This window comes from Sphaeramia orbicularis, chromosome 9 (genome assembly GCF_902148855.1).
Source record: "Sphaeramia orbicularis chromosome 9, fSphaOr1.1, whole genome shotgun sequence".
Lineage (NCBI taxonomy): Eukaryota > Metazoa > Chordata > Actinopteri > Kurtiformes > Apogonidae > Sphaeramia > Sphaeramia orbicularis.
The window spans coordinates 18,599,143-18,625,617 of NC_043965.1; the positions used below are offsets into that span (position 1 = coordinate 18,599,143).

At 39.2% G+C, this 26,475-nt stretch overlaps 1 protein-coding gene across 5 annotated transcripts in view; it reads left to right on the forward strand.

Annotated features, from left to right (window-relative positions):
- commd10 (COMM domain containing 10) overlaps window positions 1–25,746 on the forward strand; it is a 66,448-nt gene extending 40,702 nt beyond the window's left edge. Inside the window, exons 6-8 of one of the 5 annotated variants that reach the window (XM_030143001.1) lie at window positions 24,863–24,922; window positions 25,171–25,237; window positions 25,273–25,746. In XM_030143001.1, coding sequence (XP_029998861.1) covers window positions 24,863–24,922; window positions 25,171–25,209 — 99 coding nt within the window. In that variant the 3' untranslated portion in view covers window positions 25,210–25,237; window positions 25,273–25,746. Of the gene's footprint in view, window positions 1–24,862; window positions 24,923–25,170 lie in introns of all 5 variants that reach the window. The other 4 variants (XM_030142998.1, XM_030143002.1, XM_030143000.1 and 1 more) reach the window with 4 other exon arrangements.
- Window positions 25,747–26,475: the final 729 nt, after the last annotated feature.

Here is a 26,475-nt window from a genome sequence, read left to right on the forward strand (position 1 = left end):
TGCATTTCAGGGCTTGTTCTCCATAAAATAAATGATTTCAACTGACATTTTAACAGCTATCTTGTGTTAGTGTTTAATGGACCACATATTACCGACGCATTTATTACTCCGATTCACTAAAATTATATAAAATACTAGCCTAATAACTATAATGCACAATTTGGCATGCAGCTAACAGTGGAACTTGATTTGGTTAGTCAATTCATTATACTTTGTTTTAATTCTTGTCAGTGATTTTGCTGCCAAAACAAAGGTCAAAGGTCAGAGATGGACAGAAGTTTTTGGTTTTTAAAAGTAACCAATCAAAGGAGCAGAAGTATCAACCAACATCTACAATTCCAAAGTCTGTAAAGGAAAGTGCTGTGAGCCGTTTCCTTCACTCAGGACTGCATTTGTGAATGTGGAACAGAAATAGTTTTCGACTCACTGATACCGTTTGCCGTGCTCGTACATGTAAACACAGCTGATGTACAACTTTTGAAAGTATGAGAAACACCAAGGACTTTTTAGTTGTAGAAAAAGAGGACAGATACAGCCCAAGCTGGAAAGAAGCGCAGTCAGGCCTCTGTCTGAGAAATGAGCAGCGGTGGGAATTAAGGAGCAGGACATGGATGGTGAAAACAGAATAACACAGAGATTGTCTGAGGATGTAAAAAATACGGGTACAGAGACAGAGAAGTAAGTCTGTCTTGCACATTTGGGGGTGTCTTATTAACTTTTCCTTTTTTTTTTTCTTTTACCCTACATCGATTTTTATCTTTGCCCAAATTGAGTCCATCTTTTCCCCACCACTTATCTCTAACTCTGGTCTTTGCCTGCCTTTCAGACTGTGAAATGGAGAGTGGTAATTTCCCCCGCTTCTCTCTGTATGTTAATGAAGCGCTAATCTGTTCCTGAGCGAGTGCCTTAATGAGGGCGACGTGCCCCTCACTCAGCCGGCTAGCTCCTGTTAAGCTACCATTATGGAAATAGCTCGGTACCGTGCGTCGTCCTGGGACCGGACTGAAATGTATGCCTTATTTCCACTTTTAAAGCTTTCTTCTCCCTCTTTAACAAGGCTGGGTGTTCCTCTGAGGGAGAAAGCAGTAGATAAACAAACATGGTAATGACGAGCACGGGGAGAGGCTTCACACACTTTGAGGTCTGGTCGTTTTCAGATGTTGGATGTTGGTTGGGCTAAATAGGCCACATAGGACAGATTGTTGGCGATAGAGAGCACAGTGTGAGCCAAGCATCAAACCACTTTCTGAGATATATATGTAAGTTAGCTGCTTTATTATTTAGCAGCATTGGTGTATTTTCTCAGGTGCTTTATATGTTCTAGTCTCTGGCATAGTTAAATATGCAGGTTAGGAAATGGGATTACTGGTCTTATTTTCTGCCAAATTACTTCTTTTAATTGATCACATCACATCCTCCTATCTATAACGCCTGGTGATGACGATAATACTTGGCTGTATTTAGAAAAACACCCTAACCAGATTAAAAGTGGGAACAGATGCTGCTTGGAGCTGTACACATTTTCAAAGACTTCTATCAAAGGATATTATGGCTTTATTCATTTTGCATGTATCTAGGCCAGCCCAGCCCTTGCCACTCCCACAGACCACATATGAAGGGTGGTGTGGTGGGTGACTATGAAATGGATTAACGTCTCCTTCTTGCTTGAAATGAAATTGCTCATCTTAAGGTGGCTTTTCTTTGTCCCCTTCCCTCATTTTCCTCCGTTATTTTCCAATCCTCTTCCCCTCTTTGTCTTTATGTTTTCTTCATTATTGGAATAGCTCAGGATTTGTGGGTGACTTTTAAAGTAACCAGGCCAGGTTCAGAACAGCTCTCCCAACTTATCCTCCCTGCCTTACAAAATGCTGAAAGATAGAGATTACGTTTATGTTAAACTGTTATTCAGCCAACTTTCCTATCTAGGGAGACTTCCATCGCTTTTGAGAATCACAAAGTCATGAGCACGATAGATAATAAAACAGCATGAAGCAGGAAATAACACCATTAAGCACCTTAAAAAGTGCTAGTTTTTGTGAGAGACAAGTAAGAGTGAAGTTACAGTGTGTGAAATACAAGAAGGAGGTTTCAAGAGAGGAGGAAGAGAGGTGTATTCATTTTTGTTGCGCTCTTCTGCTCACATTACACAAATTCACTACAGGGGCTGAAACCTCAGGATTCCTCTTAAGATGATGAAAAGATGTCTGTGCCTTGTCTCAGATGTGTCTTTAAGGGTGTGCTTGGATTTAAAGACTCTCTGGAGGTTTTTGTTATAACTTTTTAAGTTCATACATCAATGAAATAGTCATGAACTGCAGCAGTTTGTCAGATTAAGATTGTCAAGATTATGTGGATGGGGGACTGTTTTGATGTAGGCAATACTTAATGGTCTGCACTGCTTCCTCATCTCACCCCATATGGAGATGTTTAATCAGAAATACAAAAGACTTCTGCATGCATTTCCTTTTTATTATGAGTAGTTATCAGTCTTGTGTCTTGCATTGGGTTTCAGTCATGAGGTATATTGTATGTGCCACATACACAGATGTAAAATCAACAGCAATAGAAAGAAGTTACTGGGACAGTCCTACAAATGAAGAAGTGCTCTGGATTCACCTGTTGAAAATGTATTATTTTGTACATAGCATGATGTGTGTCCGTCTGTTCTTTCTGCTGTTGGCCCAGCTTTGGGCAGTGCTAGCTGGAACTGTAATAGAATCTATAGAGAACATAAAGTCAGATGAAAGAGCAGCTGTTATAAAATCCCCAAGTCTGTGCAAAAATGTGTAATATGACTTGTAAACAGACCAAACAGACTTGTTTGGCATTCAGGTATTAAGGCATTTAGTCACTGGGAACAAGATAAATAAACAACATGAACATGCAAAATACTTTTCCTGCAAATATTTTGCATTGAAACTATTAATTAATGGTTGTAAGGTTTATCTCTTTCTGCAAACTATAACCCATATACTTCAACAGATATACTTAAGCAGTGTTCCATTATAGTGCTACACCTACTTTATTATTATTATTAAAATTGTCACTATTCTGAAGGCCTAGTTGTTTTGCCTCCCCACACTCCTCCTTGAGATTGTATTGTAATTCTGTAGCCTTGATATTATCCATTTAATACAGGGTGACTCGAAACACAAGGAACTGAAGGCCAAGACATTGCACATTCCCATAGTAAATAATGTTGTTGGGTGTCAGCTAATTCAACTATCAGCAACAAAACAAGAAAAAATCTCCACACCAGTGTAGTTCACAGGGTCGGGTTTAAGCCAGCCATGATGTTTCAAACACACATAGTTTCTGTTCTTCATGTTTTAGTCAAAAGCAGGAGCAACACTGGTGTGCAGTTTTCTGTTTTGTTGTGTTCTTGACTATAGAAACACAGTCATCTGAGTCACTATTGTTGCTCCTTAACCTCATAACAAAAAGCAAACTTGACCTTGTTATGAAAAAAACATGAACATGCAAATGAATCGCATGAAAAAACACACTCCCTGTATGTAAAGTCCTGTATTTCTAAAACAGAAATATTAAAGTGAATTTCATCCTATTATAGGATATTTCATGTCTAGATTTATTTCCTGTAAATTTCATGAATAAATACTTTATGTACAATGAAGATACATTGGGAAGGCAACTGTTGTCTCTATCCATCTTTGTGATTCTTTGTCCTATGGTGTTCTGTGGGTGAAAACCTCTTTCTTGCATTGTAAGAGTCTGGGGATTGTTTTGAACACTCATCTGTATTTTTGTCGCTCTCATCTGTAGTCTCTTCTTGGACTATTTGGTGTGATTGTTGTGCAACGGGTAAAAGCCTTGGTGGTGTTGGAGACTGTTTTTGGACCGGTCTGTGGCAAAATTTAAGTCCGGTTTTCTGGTTTGTATCAGACTTTTTATACCTAAACCAGGTCCATGTGACAGATCTAACCCTTATTTTAGGTACAGTCTCCTTGTTTTGTTTTAGGTTGCTGGAGTCCTTCTCCTGTTCATAATTACCCCTGTCTGTGTCACGTTTACCCTCCTTCATGTTTGTTTGTGTTGCCTTCATGCAAATTTCCTAAAATTCATGAGAAAAGCAGTTTACTTGTCCTCGTGTGTTGGTATTGGTTTGGGGTTAGAGACTGACTATAAGGCCATTGAAAAACAGACGACCGCAGCATATGGCAGATGACGCATAGCAGACGTGCCGAGGAGAACTCTGATCAGAACCAGGTTCTGCTTCTATTCAACGCTGACCACAGCACTGAGTGCAGAGCACGGAGGGGTTGAGGAACTGTCATCTATCCCCGGGTAGGGAGGAGGAGATTCCCTTGTGGTTTAATAATAATGTGGCTCTACCTCAGTACACTACAGAGGGATGTTTTAGGGAGAACAGGGTACAGAGAGAAGGGAAGAATTGGTCATAGGGCATTTGTCATAGAAGTTCAGAAGTGTCACTAACACCACAAAAAGGGATTCCAGTGCCTGTAACCCCATAAAATTTGGGTGTGTGCGTGCATGTGAGTGTGCATGCTTACTTGTCAGTGTTTTTCATTTAACTTAGGGCTGCTAAGCATCAACATCCTGGCACTGAGGATGTGGCATTGGTGCAGTACTCCCAGTCATCGTCAGTTAGCTCACAGAGGCCACTGACGAGCACAGATGTTACCATGCTGCTTCTGAAGCACCACCAATGCACGCATCATGTAAAGCCAAATGTGAGCCAAATGTACCCCAAATTGCAGTAGCAATATATTTCAAAAAGTGTGGAAGTGACGGGAATGTTTTTTTCTACTGATACTGGTGGTTTATTTAGTATACTTTTATATGGAGACATTGGGAAACCAGAGCCTCATCACTAGCTGACAAATGGCTCTTCTAATTTGCACTTATCTTTGTGTCAAATCCACATTAAGCTTTTGGAGCTTTTGGAGCCACAATGTGAATCTTTGACCCCCATTAAATTAAAGTTAATATAGGGATCGGGATAGTTTCTGCTTTTCAATTAAGTCATTACTCACAAAAAGAAACTCAAGCAATAACAGTCAGTCATGTTTTCTTTGGTGGTCCACTGCTTAGGATTAGTATCCATCAATTTATTTCTGTAGAGGCTTCTATAAAATCAGTGCTTGCTGACAACAGAGGAAAGAAGACAGGAATGATGGGAAATGAAAAAGAGAGGGATTGCGAACATTCAAAAGGAAACAAAGCCTATGCACACCAAAAATCTGAATTAAAATAACTCATTTTACTCTATTACATCTCTAGATTATTTATCCATTGTCTTTATTCCTTCCAGCATAGTTCTGTCAGTCTGCAGTGTTTAATAAAGCAAGACAGAATCTTTAACTAAGAAAATGACAGCCGGCATTGAGCCCTTTATTTCTGTGAAGTCTCTGAGTGTTGGCCTCTCCTATCTTTTATAAATTAATTGATCAAAATGCCACAAAATCTCTTTATGCCACCACGGGAAGCCGTCAAACTGGAACAGTGGAATTTGCCTCATATGGCTGTTAACTCAGCAAATGCTTGATTGCATGCTAATAAAAGTAAATTTAATGGCTCTATGTAACTGATTTAGTTGATCTTGAAGCAAAATGTATAGCCTAATTTTACATCGTAGCAGTAAGTGCTTCTCAGATAACCAAAGATTGTGAGTTATTCAGTTAGGCACTTGTAGTCTTTTTCTTGTTTTCTATAATAAATTAGTTCGGTGGTTAGTTAGTAAATCAGATAGTGACTTTGTCCATCCATGTATTTGTGCTGGTTGTGGGCCCCAAGAAGACAAAGTGACAGCTCTGTAGGATACTGCTTCTCAGAAATAACTCTGTGAATGCAGTGTGTGTTTGTTTGTTCTGTGTGCGTTTCTCTGTGTGTGAGTGTGTGTGTATGTATGTGCGCGCGCATGCCCGTAGGCAGCCTGTCCATGTATCTGCACCCATGCGTCCATGCGTTTCTGTCACTCTAGTTCAGTGAGTGTCCCACTGGGTGCAGACAATCCCAGGCTTTGTGTGCATGTCCTGCTGCCATGCTGCGTACTGTACTGAATGGGCTCTGGGGGCCGAGGCGTGTGAAAATCCCACCCTTGCCCACCTAGACACAGTCAGCTGTGTATGTGTGTGTGAAGAAAGGAGGAAAAAACTTGCATGTGTGTGTGTTGGGGCTGAAATAGTGGGTGAAAGAGTATACTTCACACTGAAACCACTAAAGTCTGTGTATAGTACAGAGAGATTCTTTATTATTCTTTTATTTCATTAACTGGAGACCCTCATGACCTGACAAATGACCCCAAGCAGAGGCCACTGTTCTCTCAGACTCAGCACCTCTACTGAGGTTTGCCTTTCTCTTTCTGTGTCTCCCTAGCATTTTGAATACCATAGCAAAAAAATGCACATGTGATACTAATAACACTAATAATGGCTATATTCCATTTGGGTGTACTAGGTCACTGGTGTGACTTATTGGGGTTTTTTAATGAAGCAAATACCCATTAAAATTTAAAGAGCCAAAATCAAAGGGAAAATGCCAGAATTGGAAAATGCAAGCCTTCTTTCTGCAGCTCTGTCCTCTGGGCTCAAATCAAAACACTAAATATAGATGACCTGACGTCGTTTCACACCACTACAGCAAACTGAAGTCACTTTTTCAAGCCTCTGTGATGAGCTATGGAGTAGAGCAGTTGAGCCACGTCTGACTGAATCTTAACAGCGATCTGTAATTACTGCTGTCAGTCACGTATTTAACCTCCTTCCTCTCTGATATTGCTTATAAACCTCCCATCACAGAGTAGATTGTCTATAGCCCAAGAGTCCAGAGGCGATTTCAAAACAATGGAGAAGTCTCGTTTCCTGTCAGACCATTTTCTGCAAACAAAATCCAACCAAAAGTGAGCCGCACGATCTCCCACTGTCTAACACGATACTGCGACATAGTAGGTGAGCCATTACTCATGGCTCGTTTTAGCAGGTTGGCACCACTACTGCAGAGGCGTGTGACGCTCATTTCATTTGGCAAGTCACCTCTAATGATTTTCTTCTGTATGTCTTCTTCACTCACACGGAAGAACTTCCATGTCGACGACACGTTAGTGCATTTGTGTGTGTGTGTGTGTGTGTGTGTGTATGTGATGTTACCTTCTGTGTCGCTGTGCGTATGATGTGAACTGTCATGTGGCTCGTGCATGTTAATTGGAACTAAGGAGAGATTTATCTGAAGACATAGACAGATTATGACAGATGACACTGTAACATGGTAGTGCATCCCTACAAAAACTCACATTTACTTGCTGTTCGCACATTTAGCACATTTACATTTTTGCATCTAAAACAACTATGAGAAGCGGTAGTGATCCTGTTTTAATCATGGAGCTGGTTGAAAGCACTTTTATTTCAGAAGGGGAAGTTATTTAATGTCTTTTCCATTTACCCTCAAATTGCGTGAATATAACTTGTGCATAAAAATTTACCTAATGGAAAAACGACAATTTCGCCAAAACTCTTGTTTTTAGATTAAAAGTTTTTGCATTGGCAAGAGGTGGTTTTTCGGGCATAACACAATTGGTATATCACGCAAAACTGCAATGGAAAGACCTTTTTCTACAACTAGAGTCACGTGAATTTAAAAAAAGAAAACGAATGTCACAACAAGCGAAGAAGAAGAGTTTTAAAAGAACCATGGCGCAAGTATGTGTGGACACACCAGGAAACTGAATCATTTTTTAAAATTTAGTACGCGATAGAGGGGTAATATATAATAATAATAATAATAATAATAGATATATCTGTAAATAAAAACAATATTTATTTATTTTCATGTCATCTTGCGATAATAAATAAACAAATCATTGCATTTGTGATTTAATGGAAAAACCGTCACGACGCACTTCTGTTTTTTCGACATTTAGTAATAAATATTGGTAAAGTTTTGCGCATATGTCCAATGGAAATGCGACTATTGATCTTGATATGGGACTATTTTATTTTTCTGACAAAACAGTTCAGATTGTTCAAATTCTATTATGATGCGCACATACAAAAGCCTTTCTACATTTTCTGCATTGTGTTCCATGCCACATTATCATGCAAACATTTCATTTCTATTATAGGAGTCCCATCTCAGCCTGGAACTTTTCCAAAGTGGAAGCCTTTGTATGAAAGCCAAAAAAATGTATTACTTTAACAGATGTATGAACCCAGCGACTTCCACTTTCCGTGTCTGAAATGTGCTTCTGTCTCTTCTCTCAGTCATTAATAAAGTATATGAATGGATCCCTCAGATGTAGGAAATTATCCTCATCAGTAGTTCCCCCTTGTGTTATGCTGTGCCTTTGCTCTGTAGCATGTGAAGATGCAGGAGACGGATGTGGGAGCTGTGTGCTGTGGTGGAAGTCTAGTCATGTTCCCATTGTCTCTAACCACAACACAGGATGTGGTGGATTCTAATAAGGGAGGTGACTCAATGGTGAGCACAAACAAATAATGAACAATGCCTCACACACAAACTGGACAGACAGGACATAGGTGACCTCTTCAATGTGAGCCAAAACCAATAGGCAAAATAGCTGTCATCCCATTCAGCTGAGCACTGAGGTATTCATTTGGTTAGCCAAGCTAGCCGTCCCCTGCTGCTCATAAATGTCAAGCTTCATCATGGCTGAACAAGAGTTTGCTGCACCATTTGCCTGTGCAGGGGTCCCTTTGTGTTTAATGTCTTGAATAAAGGTGCTGTGTGTTTATTTAGCAAGTTTGTTATGTCTCTTCTACTCACAATGCACTAATTGTCTTCCACCTTTGTAAGACCATTTAGCGCAGTGGGTGGTGTTCCCATTTCCCTAAAAGTTTACTGCTATTTTGTGTTTCTCAAAGGAGGTTTTTCAGTATCTGAATCTCCTCTGTCTCCTTGTTTCTGATCTCTGTTTCTCCTCTCTTGTTTTCTCTTCTTCTTTGCTCTCCACTCTTCTTCTCGTTTCTGCTTATTTGTCCTCCTTCCTCTCCTGTCCTTTTTCTCCTCTTGGTCTTTCTTCTTTTCTCTTTCCACTTCCCTTCCATCCTTGTTTTTTTCTGATGTCCTTGTTTCACCTCCTTGATCGTTGTCTCCTGTCCGATCCTCATTTCCCTTGTTTTTTCTCTTCTATCTTCTTCCCATTTCTCTTTGTTTCTCCTCATTTCAACTCATTTCTCCCCTCTTTTTTCTCCACTTCTCATTTCTCCTCTTTCTTCTTCCCTATTCTCCACTTTTCTCTCCTGATTCCTTCTTGTTTCTCCTTGTTTCAATTGGTTTCTGCTCTTCTTCTGCTTCTCCTCTCTTCTCCTCATCTCTCCTCTCCTCTGCTCTCCTTGTTTCACCTCTCCTCGATTCCCCTCTCCTCATTACTCCTTTCTTCTGAACATGTAGACATATGCCCTGTTCCTCCTCTAATTGGTTCTCCGTACTCATGCGAGGACACAGATAGAGGCTTGGAGAATGCAGGTAAAGCCGACTTTTAATAAATGTCAGTCCAGATTCAGGATACGGATGGACAGCTGGCTGATGGGATGTTTATAACGAGGCGTCATTTAATGCAAAGAGAGACAGGAGCATAGACAATGGAGAATACATCATAAAAAGGTGATAGATGTTTCCAGTGAGAAGACGTTGGAGAAACAGAATCGCTTGAGCAGACAGACAGAGGCAGAAAAAGGCCTTCCTTCATGCTGCTGCAGCCTGAAGTCAGTGATTGTGAAACAGCATGGTGTGTGTGAAAGGAGGGAGGTCACAGATGGGTATCAGTGTGTGTGTGTGTGTGTGTGTGTGTGTGTGTGCGCAGCCTTGTGAGTTGTGTGTAGCAGTACAACTACTCTTAATTGCTTGTGTGTTGCTCGCCCTGTTGTGTGTTTAAGTGTGAAACTTGCATGTGTTTGTGAATACACTCCCATTATGTGTGCAATATGTGTAGTTATTTTTGTGTGTGGCACAGTTTACCCTGGTGTATTTTCAGGAATTCTTCCTTCCAGGCCTGGAACCTGCTCCCTTCTCCTAACTCCTGTCTCCACACAAAACAAAAGCAAAAAGCTCCAGTTTGTTTATTGTTTTGCCTGCCTTGTTTTTCTTTTGATTGTTGTCAAAGTTCCCACTGTCTCCCCTGGCACAGCAGCGTACACTCCACTCTTATTTACTCCCTCCGGTTTTCAGGGTTTAGATAGAATGAGAGCGTTATCAAAAGGGCTGTCGAATAGGAAGAAAAAGTTAAGAGGGATGAAATATTCAGACTGATGGAATGTTCTAGGCCGGTCCATTCCCAGTTGATCTCACCAGTCAGGATGTTAGGAATGACACGGAGTCTCCTGGACACTGTTTGGGAGGGCCTCGACTGTACACTGAGGAGAGGGATGAGACCGATTTACATCATGTCATTGTAAATGTCAGTTTGACGGATGTTTTAGAAGATCTCCTCTCCTCTCCTCTCCTCTCCTCTCCTCTCCTCTCCTCTCCTCTCCTCTCCTCTCCTCTCCTCTCCTCTCCTCTCCTCTCCTCTCCTCTCCTCTCCTCTCCTCTCCTCTCCTCTCCTCTCCTCTCCTCTCCTCTCCTCATTTGTTCTCTCCTCATTTCTCCTTTCCTCTTTGTGCTTATATCTGCTTGTGCTCATTTCTGTTATAAATACTGGGGCTGATTGACAGTTTCTAGTGTTTGGGTTTGACAGCTCTTATTTGTTGTAGTCGACAGGCTTTTAGTGAATGGCTGACGTTTTGAGGTTCTGTGTCTGTCACCATGCGATGGCTATGGGGCAATGTTGTGTATGTGGATATACCAGCTCATCATGCCACCCTTTCAACATCAGTACACAGAGCATATGTGGCTCTTAATGGCTGTTTTTCAGCCTGGCTCAGAGCTCAAAGGGTCATGGGAAGATTAAACATGGTTGCTTTTTGATCTGTTGTTTTCTTGTTGTTGTTGACAACACATGGTATGGCATGATGTGTGTAGATCTTTCTCTATAGTAGCTGTTGAATATTTGAAAGGAAAACAACAGACAATAATTATATCAGGGTATATTTAATAGATGATGTGATGAAATAGATCCTTTTACACTGAAAACATTGATGGTAAACACCATGTTCCACAATCAAAGTCAAAGGATGGTGAGGTTCAGTTTCAGAGCAGATGCAGTTTCTTCTCTTTCAAGCTTTCTTTACTTTGGCAAAGGTTCAGAAATCTCTGAAGATGTGAAACTTCTCTAGTACTGCTCTTCTCACTTTCTTTTCCTTAGCTCTGTGAGGTCAGTTGCAAAAACTCTGGGATTTTGGGAATTCAAAAAACTAAATTTGTCTCGCGAAACTAAATCACAAGTAAAAAAAACTTTTTATCTCCTTCTCTAGAAGAATATTTTTTCATATGTGCAGCAGAAGCATAAGGGCAATTGGAAAATTATTAAACTCTTACACATTAATAATACTAGTGGCATTGTACCCGTGGTGCCATTGTATGATAGTGCCCTCCCGTGGTGCAACAGCGGCATTGCACCCATATGCCCTCCTGTGCTGCAACATCGGGACATGCATCGGACAAAGACACGCCAGACACAGAATGTCCATTATAGTAGGATTAGGATGTTTTAAGTGTTTACAGTCAAGTTCACAGCCTGATGTATTTTCACATTGCAGTGCACACAGTACCATGAGGGAGATGTGTTTTTAGTAACTGTCAAATAAGTTTAATTAAACAAATCTCTACAAATATCAACTGTTTGATTCCTTATAGAATATGAGAATATAAACTATTGAAAAGCATTAGTTAGTAGATACTGTGACATATGACATTTGTTTCTTACCTGGGAAACAAATTACATTTATACGTACATGACACATTCTGCTAATAGTTGGCCTTTATTTTTAGAACGCATTTTAATCTTATGATCCCATGAGGAATTTGGTATTTTTAATTCCGCTCAGATAAACCTTGAACATGTGTCCAGTTCCCATCTGTGTTCATGCTCTGCAGTGAATCAGGTTCAAACTAGTCAAACCTCAGCAGTGTTAATGATGAAGTACAGACAGATGGAAAGAAACACTCACAACATTAAAGAGACGCTGCACACCTGTAGCACTGAAGCAAACACCAAAAATCTTTATTGAGGCATTAAAGTCCTGTGTTTTGACAGCGCAGCTGTCTGTGACAAAGTGTCTCTTTTAACGACAGACAGCTTTGCAGCTGAACAAACTCACACACAAAAACATGCATCCTCAAAAAAACAAACAAGTTTGCCTGATGTCCTCATTCTGTAAGTTCTCTCTTTTTATCCCACACTCCGGTGAAGCAGAGTATTATTTTTCGCTCATTCATATCTGGATGTGAACACCATAACTTTCAAATCAATGCACTGACATTTATGAGACTTAGCAGGCGTACTGAGTAAGTCAGTGTCTACGAGTGATTAGATTGTGGTACATGTGGAAGGAAGGAATCCGCATGTGGAATACTGTTTCAGTTTCACTGTAAGAGAAGAGTATTGATTTTATGTGCAAGGTTTGACTCTCCTTTCAGATTCATTAAGATTGAAGCTACAGATGGTATGGTTTCACATTTATACCAGGTTTTTTCTTAGTTAGCTTGAAGTAAACGAGAAGATGTGTAATTTCAAATTAAAACATGAATGCGGTTTACTTCAGTTGTTCTCTGCTCCATGTCGTTCTCTCTCCATCCCCTACAGTTCCCATCTCTACTGTACATAACACAGTAAAACAGACAACACCCAGAAAATCAATGCTGAAAATCCAATTTCCCCTTTGTTCTATATAATTACCTGTTCACAGAAAATGTTACACAATGTGTTCAGGCAAGAGTTTAATTTAGGTTGTCACCTGCATGTTTCCCCAGTGACAGACCACCATCTTCACCCACTCCACTGTGGATCACTCTTCAATACGATGGCAGAATGCAGCTCAGACAGCCGGGGAAACATGTGAACGTAGGCTGGCACAAAGACAGAGCGAAGGATAGGCAGACAGGTTGGCAGACCTGTGTGTGTTGTCAGCTAACTGACAAACAGTAATGACACATACATAGTGGTTTGGCTGACCGACAGACAGATACACAGAGAGCCAGTCAAGCATGCAGACGAGCTGATAGACGAGAAAACCAGATAGACCAGCAGTCGTCAAGTTTAGAAAAGATGATGGTGGACTTGAAGTAATTTTACTCATGTTTTGTACTTAAGCATAAATTTCAGGTACTTATGCTTCAGTATTTTCATTGTATGCTATTTTAAACGTATACTCCACTACATCTCAGAAGAAATTATTGTACTTTTTACTCCACAACATTTGTTGGACAGCTTTTGTAATTCTACGTTTTTTACCACCTTCTTGTCCATACATCCATCCATGCACTTAGTCCAGTTCAAATATATGAACCAACTATTCACATCTCATCTACATTCACATCTATTGATTGAACAATTATCAAATATCCCCAGATAAGTTGAATTTGAATGTTTGTGATTAAGTACATACATTATGGGCAGAGTTTAAAATTCTCAGCTAACTCCTTGGATTCACTGGATGATGCATGCAAAGTTTAAAACAGGCCTGCAGGACGCACTGGACCATGATACTACAAAGGTGATGGTCTTCTAGATGTTGATAAATTGCTTTGGATTAAACTACTAACAGCATATGAAGTACTTCAAAGGTGCTGGACTGTAAACATCCACAGCCATAAAGTGGGACATACACATGAATATGAATACAGAGGCATCATGTATAAAAGTGAAACACTGACGGGGGCCATTTCACTGCCCAATAAATACTTTTACATTTTGCTGTAAAACCTGACATCTTTTTGCTTACGTAATGTACTGAATGCAGAAGTTTTACTTGAGGCAGAGTATTTTCAATGTGTGTTATTAATACTTTTGCTTAATTAAAGGATTTGGAAACTTCTTCAAAGAATTCTCTAACCACTTAAATTATTCTGCGCATTTATGATTAATAATGGTCAAAAAATGTGTTGATACCAAAGGGACAAAGCAGAGTTCTTATTATAGTAAGGCGGTTAGGAAAGGGAAGGGTGTATTTGTCATGTATGTGTGTGTGTAGGTGCACATGTGTGTATGTATTAAGAGTAGGAGGGATAAAGGGTTGCCAAAATCCGACAGCTCAGCCTCCTGTGCATTCCTTCTCACATTCAGTGTCTTTGTCTTTCACTGTCAAAACTTCTCTCTGTCAGGCAAAAGTCAGCGACCAGGCATCAGCAGAGTGCTCCAATTGGATGAACTGTCAAAGAGCTCATAGTCACACAAGACATATAATGTAGCAAAGTCACACAGAATCTATAATGCACCATGCTTTTTTTCTTCAGCCTTTTAAATTACAGCAACCCTCTCTTTTGTTCCAGTTTTAATGTTGTCCTGGTGCTGTATTATTAGAAGCAGAAAACCCTAATCATGTGTCTCAGTAGTGCATTACAAACAATCTTTTTATTGTATTGTGTGTATTAATTTTAGTCCAGCAGAGATAACTGTAGTCCATTTATTTGGAAAATGGTGCTTATTGCATAAGCATGAACATTGTTTTAATGAAAAACGTAATTAGAAATAATGTACTAACATCGCTCTCTTAAAAAAAAAAATCTGTTGATATATTGATATTTGTAAAAATTTTAAAGTGCAACAACATGCACATGCACACATAACGTGTAGTTATCATCAGTGCATGGATCATTTCTCTGTAATCAACAGGTCTGATTCCTGCCTAAGATGACTTGATGTGACTGTAACATGATATTTGGACATAACAAGCTCGAGGTCAGGGAAAAAAAAGTCCCCTATGATGCATCTACCCACGCTCCATCACATTAAATTTGCCCTGGTTCACCCTCTTGGACTGTCCTGTCACTGCACCAATGAATGTAGTAGACATGAATCTCTACATGTATTAGACCCAGTGGAGATGTACAGTCAAACAGCAAAAGACGACAGGCTTATGACCATGCCTTTTCTGCAGCACAGTGATATGTCATCTAATAATGCAATGATTTATTATAATAAATAAACATCTGCCAATAGATATTACTAATGCGCTTTGCTGTGTGTAGTTATGTTCACAACCTAAAGGATATTTTTTTTTACCTTAGCACGGAGGTGATGTAACCACTTATTTCTATTTGTTGGTTGGAAGGAATGAGGAGGGGCCCATTATACTCAAGACAGAGCATTTGATTGAATTACAGGCCATGGAGGTGTACTTTCTCCCAGGGGCTCATTCCTGTTGTGGGTAGTGACTGAATGAACAGGGTCATGGAAACAATGGGCAGCGTTGTGATGTAGTGGTTAGCACTTGTACTTCACAGCTAGAAGGTACCGGGTTCGATGGATTTGGCCCTTTCTGTGTTGAGTTCACCTGTTCTCTGGTTTTATCTGCCATTTAAAAAAAACAACCACAACAAAAAAAAAAAACAGATATACATAGGTTAATTCTCCTGTCAGTACCCTTGACCGATGTATTGATGAAGATCTAGAGTTTGTCCCCGACCAGCTTAAATGCGCTGAGTGCTAATGCTAATCCTAGGTGCTGTGTGTGTTTTAGGATGGGTACAATGCAGAGGCCAAATGTCCTTATGGGGGAAATTGCCATTAACCTTAACAAGTGGCAGACATTAATGTCCTCCACCAGGTGGCTGGGGTCTCCATTAGAGATAAAGTGAGGAGCTCAGAGTGGGAGTGATTGGAGTGGACTGGAGGGATTATACATCTCAGCTGACCTGGGACTGCTGCCCCTGCAACCTGAACCCAAATAAGCCGTAGAAAATGTATTAGTGGTTGTAACATTGTGAGATGGCAATAGGAAGTTTAGTTTTCATAACATCTCTTGATGGAAATACAGACTACTTAGAACTGTGTTTTGCCTAAGAGTTGCTTCTATTTTGCAAAAACAGAAATGGAACCAGTTTTCTTCCTTATTTTGCAACATGCTACTCAATCTAAAATAGCTGATTTTAGCAATTATACTAATATCTATTTAGCAGGACTTAGAAATATAAACTACACTTCTCTGTATGCAGAACATGAATAGAAAAGACTTTCACTTTCAAACATTCCATCTTAAATATTCTAATAGGGTTTTCCCCAGGATTATCACAGATTCTTCCAGGATTATTTCTGGACCTGCTGCGGTGGTCCTGCCTCTCTCCTGCCTTCATCATCACCACTCACTTATCCTCAACTGCCTCCATGTGTCTCCCCCTACTCCCCCCATCTCCCCCAGTCTCTATCTCTATTGCTCTCTCTTTTTCTCTTTCTTTACCCTCTCTCTTTAACCCCAACTGGTCAAGGCAGACGGCCATCCTCCAGGAGTCTGGGTCTGCTCCAGGTTGCTGCTGTTAAAGGGAAGTTTTTCCTCGCCACTGTCACCAGTCACAAGTGTTTGCTCCTGGAGGATTCTGTTGGGTTTCTGTAAATTGGCTTCGAGTCTGGTTTTTGACCAACTCTATATATAAAGTGTCATGAGATTACTTTTTTTGTGATCTGGCATTATATAAATAAAATTTGATTGATTGAGTGATTTAATTGGTTTTCCCCTGTAAGTCGCTTTGGAAAAAAGCGTCTGCCAAATGCATAAACATAAACATAAACATAAAAGACACATGTTGGCTGTCAAATATAGAGGTACACAATATGTCAGTGTGAACCGAAGCTCAGAAATGGCTGTGCATACATTTCTGATATCAAAAACTTACACACACACACATACACACACACACACACACACACACACACACACACCCTCTCCCTCGAAGGCACACACAACAACTTTTACATTCCCAAAAAAGTCCACATCTTTTTACAACATTGCAACAGATTGATTGATACTTGTCAACACTTGAGCCTGATTTGCTGCCTTTATCTGACGTATCTGACAAGTGTGGACTTCATCATGCATATTTTAAGATTGCTTCACCCAGTAGACAGATTCACCCAGACACTGACAGTGTTACCCCATTTCTCCCCCTCTCCCTCAGCTTTTATGTTACTTTAGGTCTGAAGCTAAACTTCTGAATGCACGACATTTTCTGTCTGTCTGTGAGAGCTTTATAGTGTGATGTTTTAGATAGTTTTTGTTGTTTGTTACATTAAATGCCCTCTTGCATTATCACAGTTTTTCAGGCCCTTTCTTAAGCTCTCATTCTCTCAGTCACTGAGTCTCTTCACTCCCCTTTCTTCTCTAGCTTTTCTTTGCCTCTCATTTGTCTCATGTTTATTTCTTCCCCGCTTTGTGTTTTTGCAGATCTCTCTGTTCCTCCCTTTTCCTCTCCTTACTCCCACTTTGTCTCTTTGCTTTTATCGGTGAGAAGTAAGAAATTGAGTTTTTGTGAAGCACTGAGGGGGAAAAAAAAATCTCACTTCTCTGACTAGTGTTTCAAATCCAAGATACCCTGTACTGCACTGGCCAAATAATTGATGAAAAGTGCCTTTTGCTTCTATTCAACCTCATTCACACAGAGCTATATGCAGAGGTCTTATAAAGCACACTTTACTGACACCAGTAACTACATGATGGGATAAGTGCACCGCTTGTTGAACGTGTCATTTTTATATCAATCGGGACACATCGATTGGCTCACACTGTAACACTGAGGCTCTAAAAGATTAAAATGACTGTGAAATGAAAACTGACGCATGGGTTAACGTCAGAGCTGCAGCTACAGGTGCAAGTTTTTCAACTACATAACACTCAAAAGTTGTAGAATGTGTTTCTTTTTCCTTGAAGACTTCAAACTTCAAATTTATCTTGAGGAAATGTTCATTGCATCACACTGGAAATGTACTTTATTTGAAAATTCGGTTTCTTTTTGTACAGTTGTATCTCAATTGCTAAAACCCATTTTCTGAGATTTATGTCCAATACAATTATATAACTAAACATTCATCTTATCAAAACCAAGTTCTTCTCTACTTCAAAAAATGTAGGCTTATATCCAAACCAAAATCTCCTTTTGAATCTCATAAAAAAGCCATCAAATATACAACAAAGATACAAACACTACACAACAGCCATTACACACTGATGAGATCGAGTCATAATAAAGCAACAAAAACCTGTTAGTGCAATGAATAATGGTGCTCATGGTTTTCCTTCAGCCAAGTAAACTCAGAAGTTGGTACATCTGAAATGTTTATTCTGTTACTTAGTTTTTATTTTACTTGTGTGACTACACTGATAACAGGAAACTAAAGTTGAATCTACGCAGTTAGTATAAAACTTAAATCACTGTTTGACTGTTGCTCATAGTTGAGTAATAGACTGTGGGCGAAGAGGTTGTAACATCACCCACTGGCTTCTGAAGTGCTATTCTGAGGCTGATAGTTTGCGATTTGGCCATGAGTGACTATACTTGGACAATAGGAGCTGAGCTACAGAAGACCCAGGGGTCAGAGGTCAGCTAATGCTAAGAGCTAGATCACTTAAGTTGATGAAATGGTCGACTTCATCAAGCTCTGTGCCACTGAGTAATTGTACAGTCTTGTTATAGGAATGTATTAACAATAACTACAGTGAAGCTGTCTGTTGTGATTTATTAAGTAAAACTAAACTCTTAAAGTCCAACTCAGCAGGTAAGTAGCTGTCATACAGACCTGTCAATCAAACAGCTTCTATTTCACCTGAGATCTAATTAACAGAGGAAACATTTAATGATCGGCCTCCAGATCACTTATTAGAGGTATTAGAGATTCCTGCGGAAAAAAATATAGATTGGTGTAGTCTGGGGTACCGATGAGGGGGGGTAAACATGACAAATTCATGGAGCCCAGCATTTGTGGGGGGCCCATAGAGCAGTGGAGGGGGTCCAGTGAATATAGACTAGACGTTGTGAAAATTTTGTGTAAGATTTGCTGTATAAGAGAGGCGTAGAAGTTGGGAGTTGGACGTTGAAAGTATCAGTTTTGCTTTCACGCTAGCATAAGTGACATTATGTACAACCCCCCCCCGACAGATTGACAAGATGCTGAATTTTATGAAAGGGTCCACAACGTTTACCTTTCATGGGGCCCACAATTGGAAGCGGCACACCTGGGTGTAGTATTTTTAGAAGGAAGTTCAATGCAAGTCTGTGGTAGCCAGGATTATTAGAGTCAATCAGGTCATGAGCAAAGTAGATGTACAACAAGAATAATGGCAACTGCTTTTTTTCAAACATTCTGAGGTCTTCACTGATTGATTTGATTGCGTTGACTCCCCTGTCCAGCAATCTGTTGCAATTTGAATCAAGATCTGGCAAAAAGTGTATCACCTAAAGCAGGGATGTCCAATCCTGATCCTCGAGGGCTGGTTTCCTGCATGTTTTAGATGTATCCCTCTTCCAGCACACCTGACGGTCATTGCCAGGCTTCTGCAGAGCTTGATGACAGGCTTATCATATGAATCAGGTGTGTTGGAAGAGGGATACATCTAAAACATGCAGGATACCGGCCCTTGAGGACCAGGATTGGACATCCCTGCTTTAGGTGATACACTTTTTGCCAGATCTTGATTCAAATTGCAACAGATTGCTGGACAGGGGAGTCAACGCCCCTGACCTAAAGGAAATGCTTGAAAGACTTTTTTCCAAACAACTAATGGTAACAAATAAATCATTACATGCCCTATAATGTAATTCTAATCCTACAGTTGAGGTCATGACTGGTCTGGAATTGAAATCCCAAGTAGTCTTTGAAAAATATGAAACAGCTGGTACTTGAGAATAGTCCTTGGTTTTGACTGACCTCGAGTACTTCAACATTTGTCCTTGCACATCTTTTTATTCCGATTTGCCTTCACAGATCTCAGTTTTGACCCTCATGAGTCCAGACTAACTTTGACAAATAAGGAAAATCGCCAATACTACAAAAAATATTACTGTTAATAAGGAATGAACTGTCTTCATTTAGGATTTTAAATCCACTTTGAACTTCTCCCACTTCTTTATTTCCCAGATATTGGTGGTTTATCTGCATATTGTCCAAGCAACATTGTAAAGCTATCAGTTTTGCATAAGTTACTATATTTGCATGAGAATTTATTCAAGAAGTAATATAATATTTAGAGTTTATTTTTCTTTGTTTATTCTCTCTTGTGTCTTGGGTCTCCCTCTGTATGCAGCCTATATTGATATAGTACACTGTAACATATGGAACAGCAGATGCAAGTGAATTAATGATTATCGTCATGTGTTAATCCAGTTTCCTTTATCCTGTATGTGTGTGTACTGGTGATATAGGGCTGAGATGATGACGATGATGCATCCTATCCCCATTAGTGTTAGCCTAGATCTGTCAGAGTCTTGTTGGGTTACTGCTTGGCAAAATCTCAACCCTGAGGAACAATGGGATGGGCCAAACACACACACATCAGCATCTGGAAAGTCTTCTTAGATCACACTGTCAATCTTACTATCGCATAAGCACATACACACTATAAGAGTCAACCCTTGGGTAACACACCACAAGTGTTACACTCTGCTTTGTAGTGTTTAACCTTAGTGAAGTGTAGTTTTGACTGGCATCGTCTTTTCCAAACTGCATTTTCAGCTGCCCTCTGTCTCACCTCAGTTGTACAATAACTGAGATGGTGTTTTCCAACTGTTGTAATTGTTACCGGTTTGCAGATTAGACCGTGGCTTTCAGGGAAGTTCAGGTTCTTTGCTAATTTCTGGTGAGAAACCAAGAATTCCAAAGCACTTGATTTTACTTTTTCCTCCAATATTCTCAAATATTATCTGTATTATTAAAAAAAAAAAAAAAAAGAGAGACAGATGGAAAAGTAGTAAGTGCTGCCTGCTGGGCTTGTTTAGTTAGAAATCTGTGGAGAAACAGGCAGACATTGTTTATTTCAGCAACAGTAATTCAATTTATTCCTAATTGAAAATGTGTTCAATAGAAAGATACTTAATTTTCTGGTGTTTTTTTGCAGAGGCAACAAGGAGAAACAAGCCTTTTCATAAATGTTGTATCTTTTTATTGGGGAATTTTTAAATAAAAGTCAAATCACTAATTATGTGTGTTTCTAAAATATGGTCAAATCTCTGATACAGTTGTAAAGTGCTTGATTTATATTTTATTTATCATTATACATATTAGTTAGAATAATTCATGAATCTTAAATCAATAATAGACGAGTGGACACGTGATCTGTGGTGGTGAAAATAAAGAGAAATCAAAATGTATAACAAAGAGCATCTTGTTCATATTTTAAAGAATCCAATAGACCATAAATTCAATGGGGTTCATGTCTTTAACATCCAGTTTTTACGATTTAGATTTATTTGTGATTTTCTTTTCATTTTTGTGGAATCACACAAATTTCATTGGCTTAGAACTGTGTTTTTCAACCTTGGGGTTGGTAACCCACGTGGGATCACCGGGAATTTCTAGTATTTGATAAAAATGAAATTAAAAACTTAAAAAATAAATGGTGAGTTGAGAGGGACAGTCACAATACATAAAAGACATGACAAACTGTGAAGCTGAAACTGAAGCACTGTGGTCCTGTTGATCTTTCAAATGTTCATTGTGCAGCTCTTTCATAATTCATAGTTTGAGTTCTTGTTTGTTCAGTATTAATTTGTAGCTTTGTATATACAAGCTGGACTGACTGTACATCCTGACCAAGGAAAATAAAATTCTCACTTTGTGCAGTAATCTCAACCTGGTTCTTCTGCCTCCGTCCATAACATACATTATATAGCCTAAATGTCATCTAAAATTAATGTTTATTTGCAACATAGTATAGCAAACTATTGCATGATCAAAAACAAATTACAAGCCAAAAAAAGTTGGGAACTACTGGTTTAGAATGAGATGTTTTTTACACCCTGCTGTTTAATCATATTTCTATGGTATCTCAGAACAGAACTGAGATCCAGTGACATCCAGTGTTACAGTGTGCTGTTATCACATGCTTTGTTTGAGTGTGGATGAAGTTAATAACCACAGAGCCCCAACAACAACAAAAAAAACTCGGACTCCAACAAGGGTCAAGTTTTTAATGGTCAATGTAGAGCGCTGAAGTCCTTGCCCTTTCTAGTTGAGTGCCATGTGACCTTATTTCAGGAAAAAATTGTATTGCAGTCAGTCCTGTTTGATCCTCTCTGAATTATACCATCATTTACACATGATTATTGTCAGTTCTCACACTATGAAAATATGTAGTCTAAACATAATGGCTACACACCATAACTGTCCATGTTCTTATCTGTTCAGATTCAATGAAGATGTCTCTGCAGCTTCAAAATAACAAGACTGTATTGATTTTCACCTCTTTTAATATTATTTCACCTCACTCTTTAAGACTGAGCAAGGAGGCAGTGACTACTTTCATGTCGGTGATGTGTATCATGTGTGAAGAGAAATGAAATCCATTTCCCTTTTAAACACAAAACTGTCTTTGCTACAAACCTTGACTTTCTTGGCTTGTAAAATTATGCTTTAAATTGACAAGTATCATATGTGTAAATGGAGGCACTATTCATACAGGATCAATGAATAACTTGAGTTGTGTCACTGACGACTGTTCATATTTATTCATAAATTAGTTTCAAGGGTAACACTGGAAGTTCTAGGTGAGGAGAACGTGGTATTCAGGTAATTGTAATCTAGAATCTCACCTTAAATTCACTTGACTGAACTTTAAATACTCCATTAAGAACAGCCAGGCTAGTACTGTAGTTTTGCACCGTGATCGTGACCCCGTCATAACAATTATACGATATTACTTTATATTAGTGCTTAACATAATGCGGATCAATAAAAAACAGAACATGAACTGAGACTCAGATCAGAGCTCATCATTCAGCTGAACTTGACTGCATCCTTGTGTTTATTTTAAGTCAGATTATATGCCCGGAACATCCTTATTTTTTCTGCTGTTACCGCCTTGTATAACTACATTGATTTGCATGTTCTTGTTATTTTTTTTGATCACTTAACAAGGTGTTTCATTACCCGTCATGCAGAGTTTGTCCTTGCAGTGCTCCCTCCGCTGTAGCTAAATTCAAGGCTGTCCTACATTCTCCTTGTGCCGTGGAGCTTTGACAAGAGATAACATTTACCCTCTGTGCTCTCCTTTATGGACTTTAAATGTTGCTTCTAATTAATATCTCTGCCATTAATTTGCTGTGACACCCGGCCTCCACCCACCCATCTAGCCAACCCGCTAGTTAGCCTCCAGTCCCGGAGCACCATTTTACTCTGCAGGGAGGAAAACTGTGGATGAGAGCGTCCAATCAAACAATGCACGTGTGGTTTCACAGTCTTTCTGCACAGATTCTTTTCTATTTGTGCGTTTCTTTATCTTTGTCAAGCTACTTTTCTTCGATGGTGCTTTTACAAACACTTTTCGCAACAGGTATTGAGTGCTGTAAGACTGGACATCTCATTCTGTACGGCTCAGAAATCATTTGACATATTCCAGTTATTTTCTAAGTGATGGGTGTTGATAAAGTGTCTTGCTGTTATATTCATGTGGAGGACTACTGTTAGCCTGTATTTCTGATGGAGTGATGATGATGATGATGATGATGATGACGAGGATGATGATAACAGTTGTGTTGGCTGCCCTTGAGTTCTTGTGTTTTCCTGTAGAACCTCACTCTCCTGATGTTTTGTCAAGCTTGTAGTCATTTGGAGAATGGAGAAAAAAGATGAAATATCTCCCTAGTCGACAAAAAAATCTATATTTGTTTCACAGCAGATTTTTATTCAAGAAAATCACAGTATTTGTGATAAAGCTAATAACTGTTATTAAAAGCAGATTTGGCCCTTTTAGAGAGTTTCTGTGGGACTCTTTTATAGATTTTTATTTTTTTTTTTGTCGTTTTTCCTATTATGTTTAAGTCTTCTTGATCAAATGGAAGAGACGGTCTTAAGATAACTGCAAAATGTACATTTATTTATTTTCTGTCATGCTGTTTCTATGGTGTGCAGTTATCAATTCCCTTCATTTGTCTCATTTGATGTGATTATCCATGTGCATTGTTCACTGTTTTCTTTTTCTTTTTTTTTTTACTTTTTATTTAGATATTTTTGTTTTTCCACTAAACAGAACATTCTCTGACATAGGATCCTAAGAATTAAGGCACGAGTAAATGGAATACAATAGAAATACCATAAAGGGAAATCACATGGAAAATAAATGTTTGTTATTACCGGAGAAAATTACAGCAGTTCAATATCAGTCATAGAGAAACAATCTTATAATAGCTCTCATTCCTTCATCAGTCACCCAAATATAGAGTAATACAGTTCAAAAGTGTCCATCTTTAGTCGTAGACTTGCGGTCATTCGCTCCATAGTGTAGACCCTTTTCAGTCTCTGTGTACCCACTCAGTTATGGTCGGTGGTTTTGGATCCTTCCAATTGACGGTTATCATTGTCTTAGCGATAAATAAAAGTATCCGTAACATGTGTCTTTGATCTGAACTAAACATGTCCTTAGGTATAACTCCCAGTAGGAATATCAGTGGGTCTAATGGGGATTGTTCCCTTTTTTCAGTTCACTTTTATCAAGCACTACAGGTGATGCAGAGTGGCTCCACTTTGTAAAAGTAAAACAGAGAAGGAGTGATGGGTTTTCTCGATATGAGATGGTGGACAGTGACTTTGCCTTTGGTGTATTTTTAAACCCTCTGATGGATAAACCTAAGAGGATAGTACGTACTGGCCAGAGCGCTGCAATAATTAATGAAGGTTTTTATAGAAAGCACAAGAAGCCGGCTGACGAAGAAGCTGTCATGACTTATACGCATGTCCTCTTATCTCTGCTTTTTCTTCTCCTTTGCGTTCTTGTAATTCTCTTGGCTTTTATTTTCTTATTTATTTGGTAACGTATTCACCTCTCTCTTATCCTCTCTCTCTCTACAGGCTCAGGAACATGTCTTTGTGGAGTTCAACCACCAGGAGCTACTGGAGCTCTACAACAAGGTTTGTTTGTTTTATGTGCAGGTATATCTATCTATGTGGCCACATCTTGCTCCACTGCATCCATACTTTTGTGAATCCCTATCCCTCTTGTTGCATTTCATCTTTATTGCCTGACAAAATCCATCTGCCTGCCTGTCTCCTTCAGACTTTGATACATGTTACCTCTCTCTCTTTTACTTTCTATTTCTGACTTTGATTTCTATGGGCTTTTTTTCACAAACTCAACCTTGTCTCTTTCTCTCTTCCAGCTCGAAATTGTGCAAGGCCAGTTGGATTCCCTGACTTGATGCCTGGTGCTCTTTGCACAGCCACAGCACACACACACACACACACACACACACACACACACACACACACACACACACACACACACACACTGTTCTGTTAGCATATTGCTGGCAGCTATGCCAGCTGTGAGAGTCCTAGCAATGTCATTCTTACTCTGATTTATTAGAGAGAAATGTTAAAATCTGAATACAGAATATCCTTGTTTGTGCATTGTTTTCATTGAGGAAATGGTGGTCTAAATGCGAATGTTTTTGAGGTTTACAGTAATGCCTTTTAAACATGAATTGTACTTTTTCTGTAATCACATTTTGTATTCTTTTTTCAAGAAGACGTCATAAATGTAATAATTAGCATTATAAGTACTGGTCCTGTAGCTCCAGTAGAATAGTATTTGTATCCTGTGGCTAAATCAAAGTAAAATAAAATGCTAAAACATCTTCAATTGAAACCAGTCAATCTGGTAAACTGCAGAATGATGTAGTGTCCGTGCAACCTCAATAAAATCTGAAGTGGAGGTGAAATCCGACCAATCTGTTGTTATTTAGTGAAGGCTCATTATTTCTCATTAAAACCAACCTGGACTGCTGGTTCAACAGATGGGAGTTCTGGGAGGCACAGCGGACCTCCATTGTGTGTGTCTGAACCTGTTTCTGTGTATGTGTGCAGATTTTGTGCAGTAGTATGTCCTTGTGCATCTGTCCTCACTTTTGTTTTTGCATTGAATTCAGAGTTGTGATGTCCGATTCCCAGATGTTATCCTCCTGGTGCATTTTTAGTGGAACGATTCCATCGCTTCACCCAGTTTCTTGTTCACTTTTCTTACTGATCAGATTAAAATTAGTTTGAGTTTAGTCAAAAATAGCAATTCAAAATCTTATGTCTACGCACTTTTTTAAATACAGAAAATATGTTTGTTTTACAGCATTAACATGTACAATGCATGCACAGCAATCAATGGTGTTATGATTGGTATAAATCGATGCATCGTATATGTTGTTATAATGTTATGATCACTGATAGGTGAAATAGTCATAAAGATAAGTATTTCATTACAGTGGGACCTTTCAGTGATGGGATACATTAAATAAATATTTAATCTTCATAGTTGAAGCAGATGAAATGGGCAGTGGAAGGATCTGATTGACTTTGACAAAGGCCACTTTGTGAGTCACAGCATCTGCAACTGGTCTTCCTGTTTGGTGTTCCTGTTCTCTAGTGGCCCAGCACCTGTGGGAACCTAACATTATTACCACCTGCCTTTTATT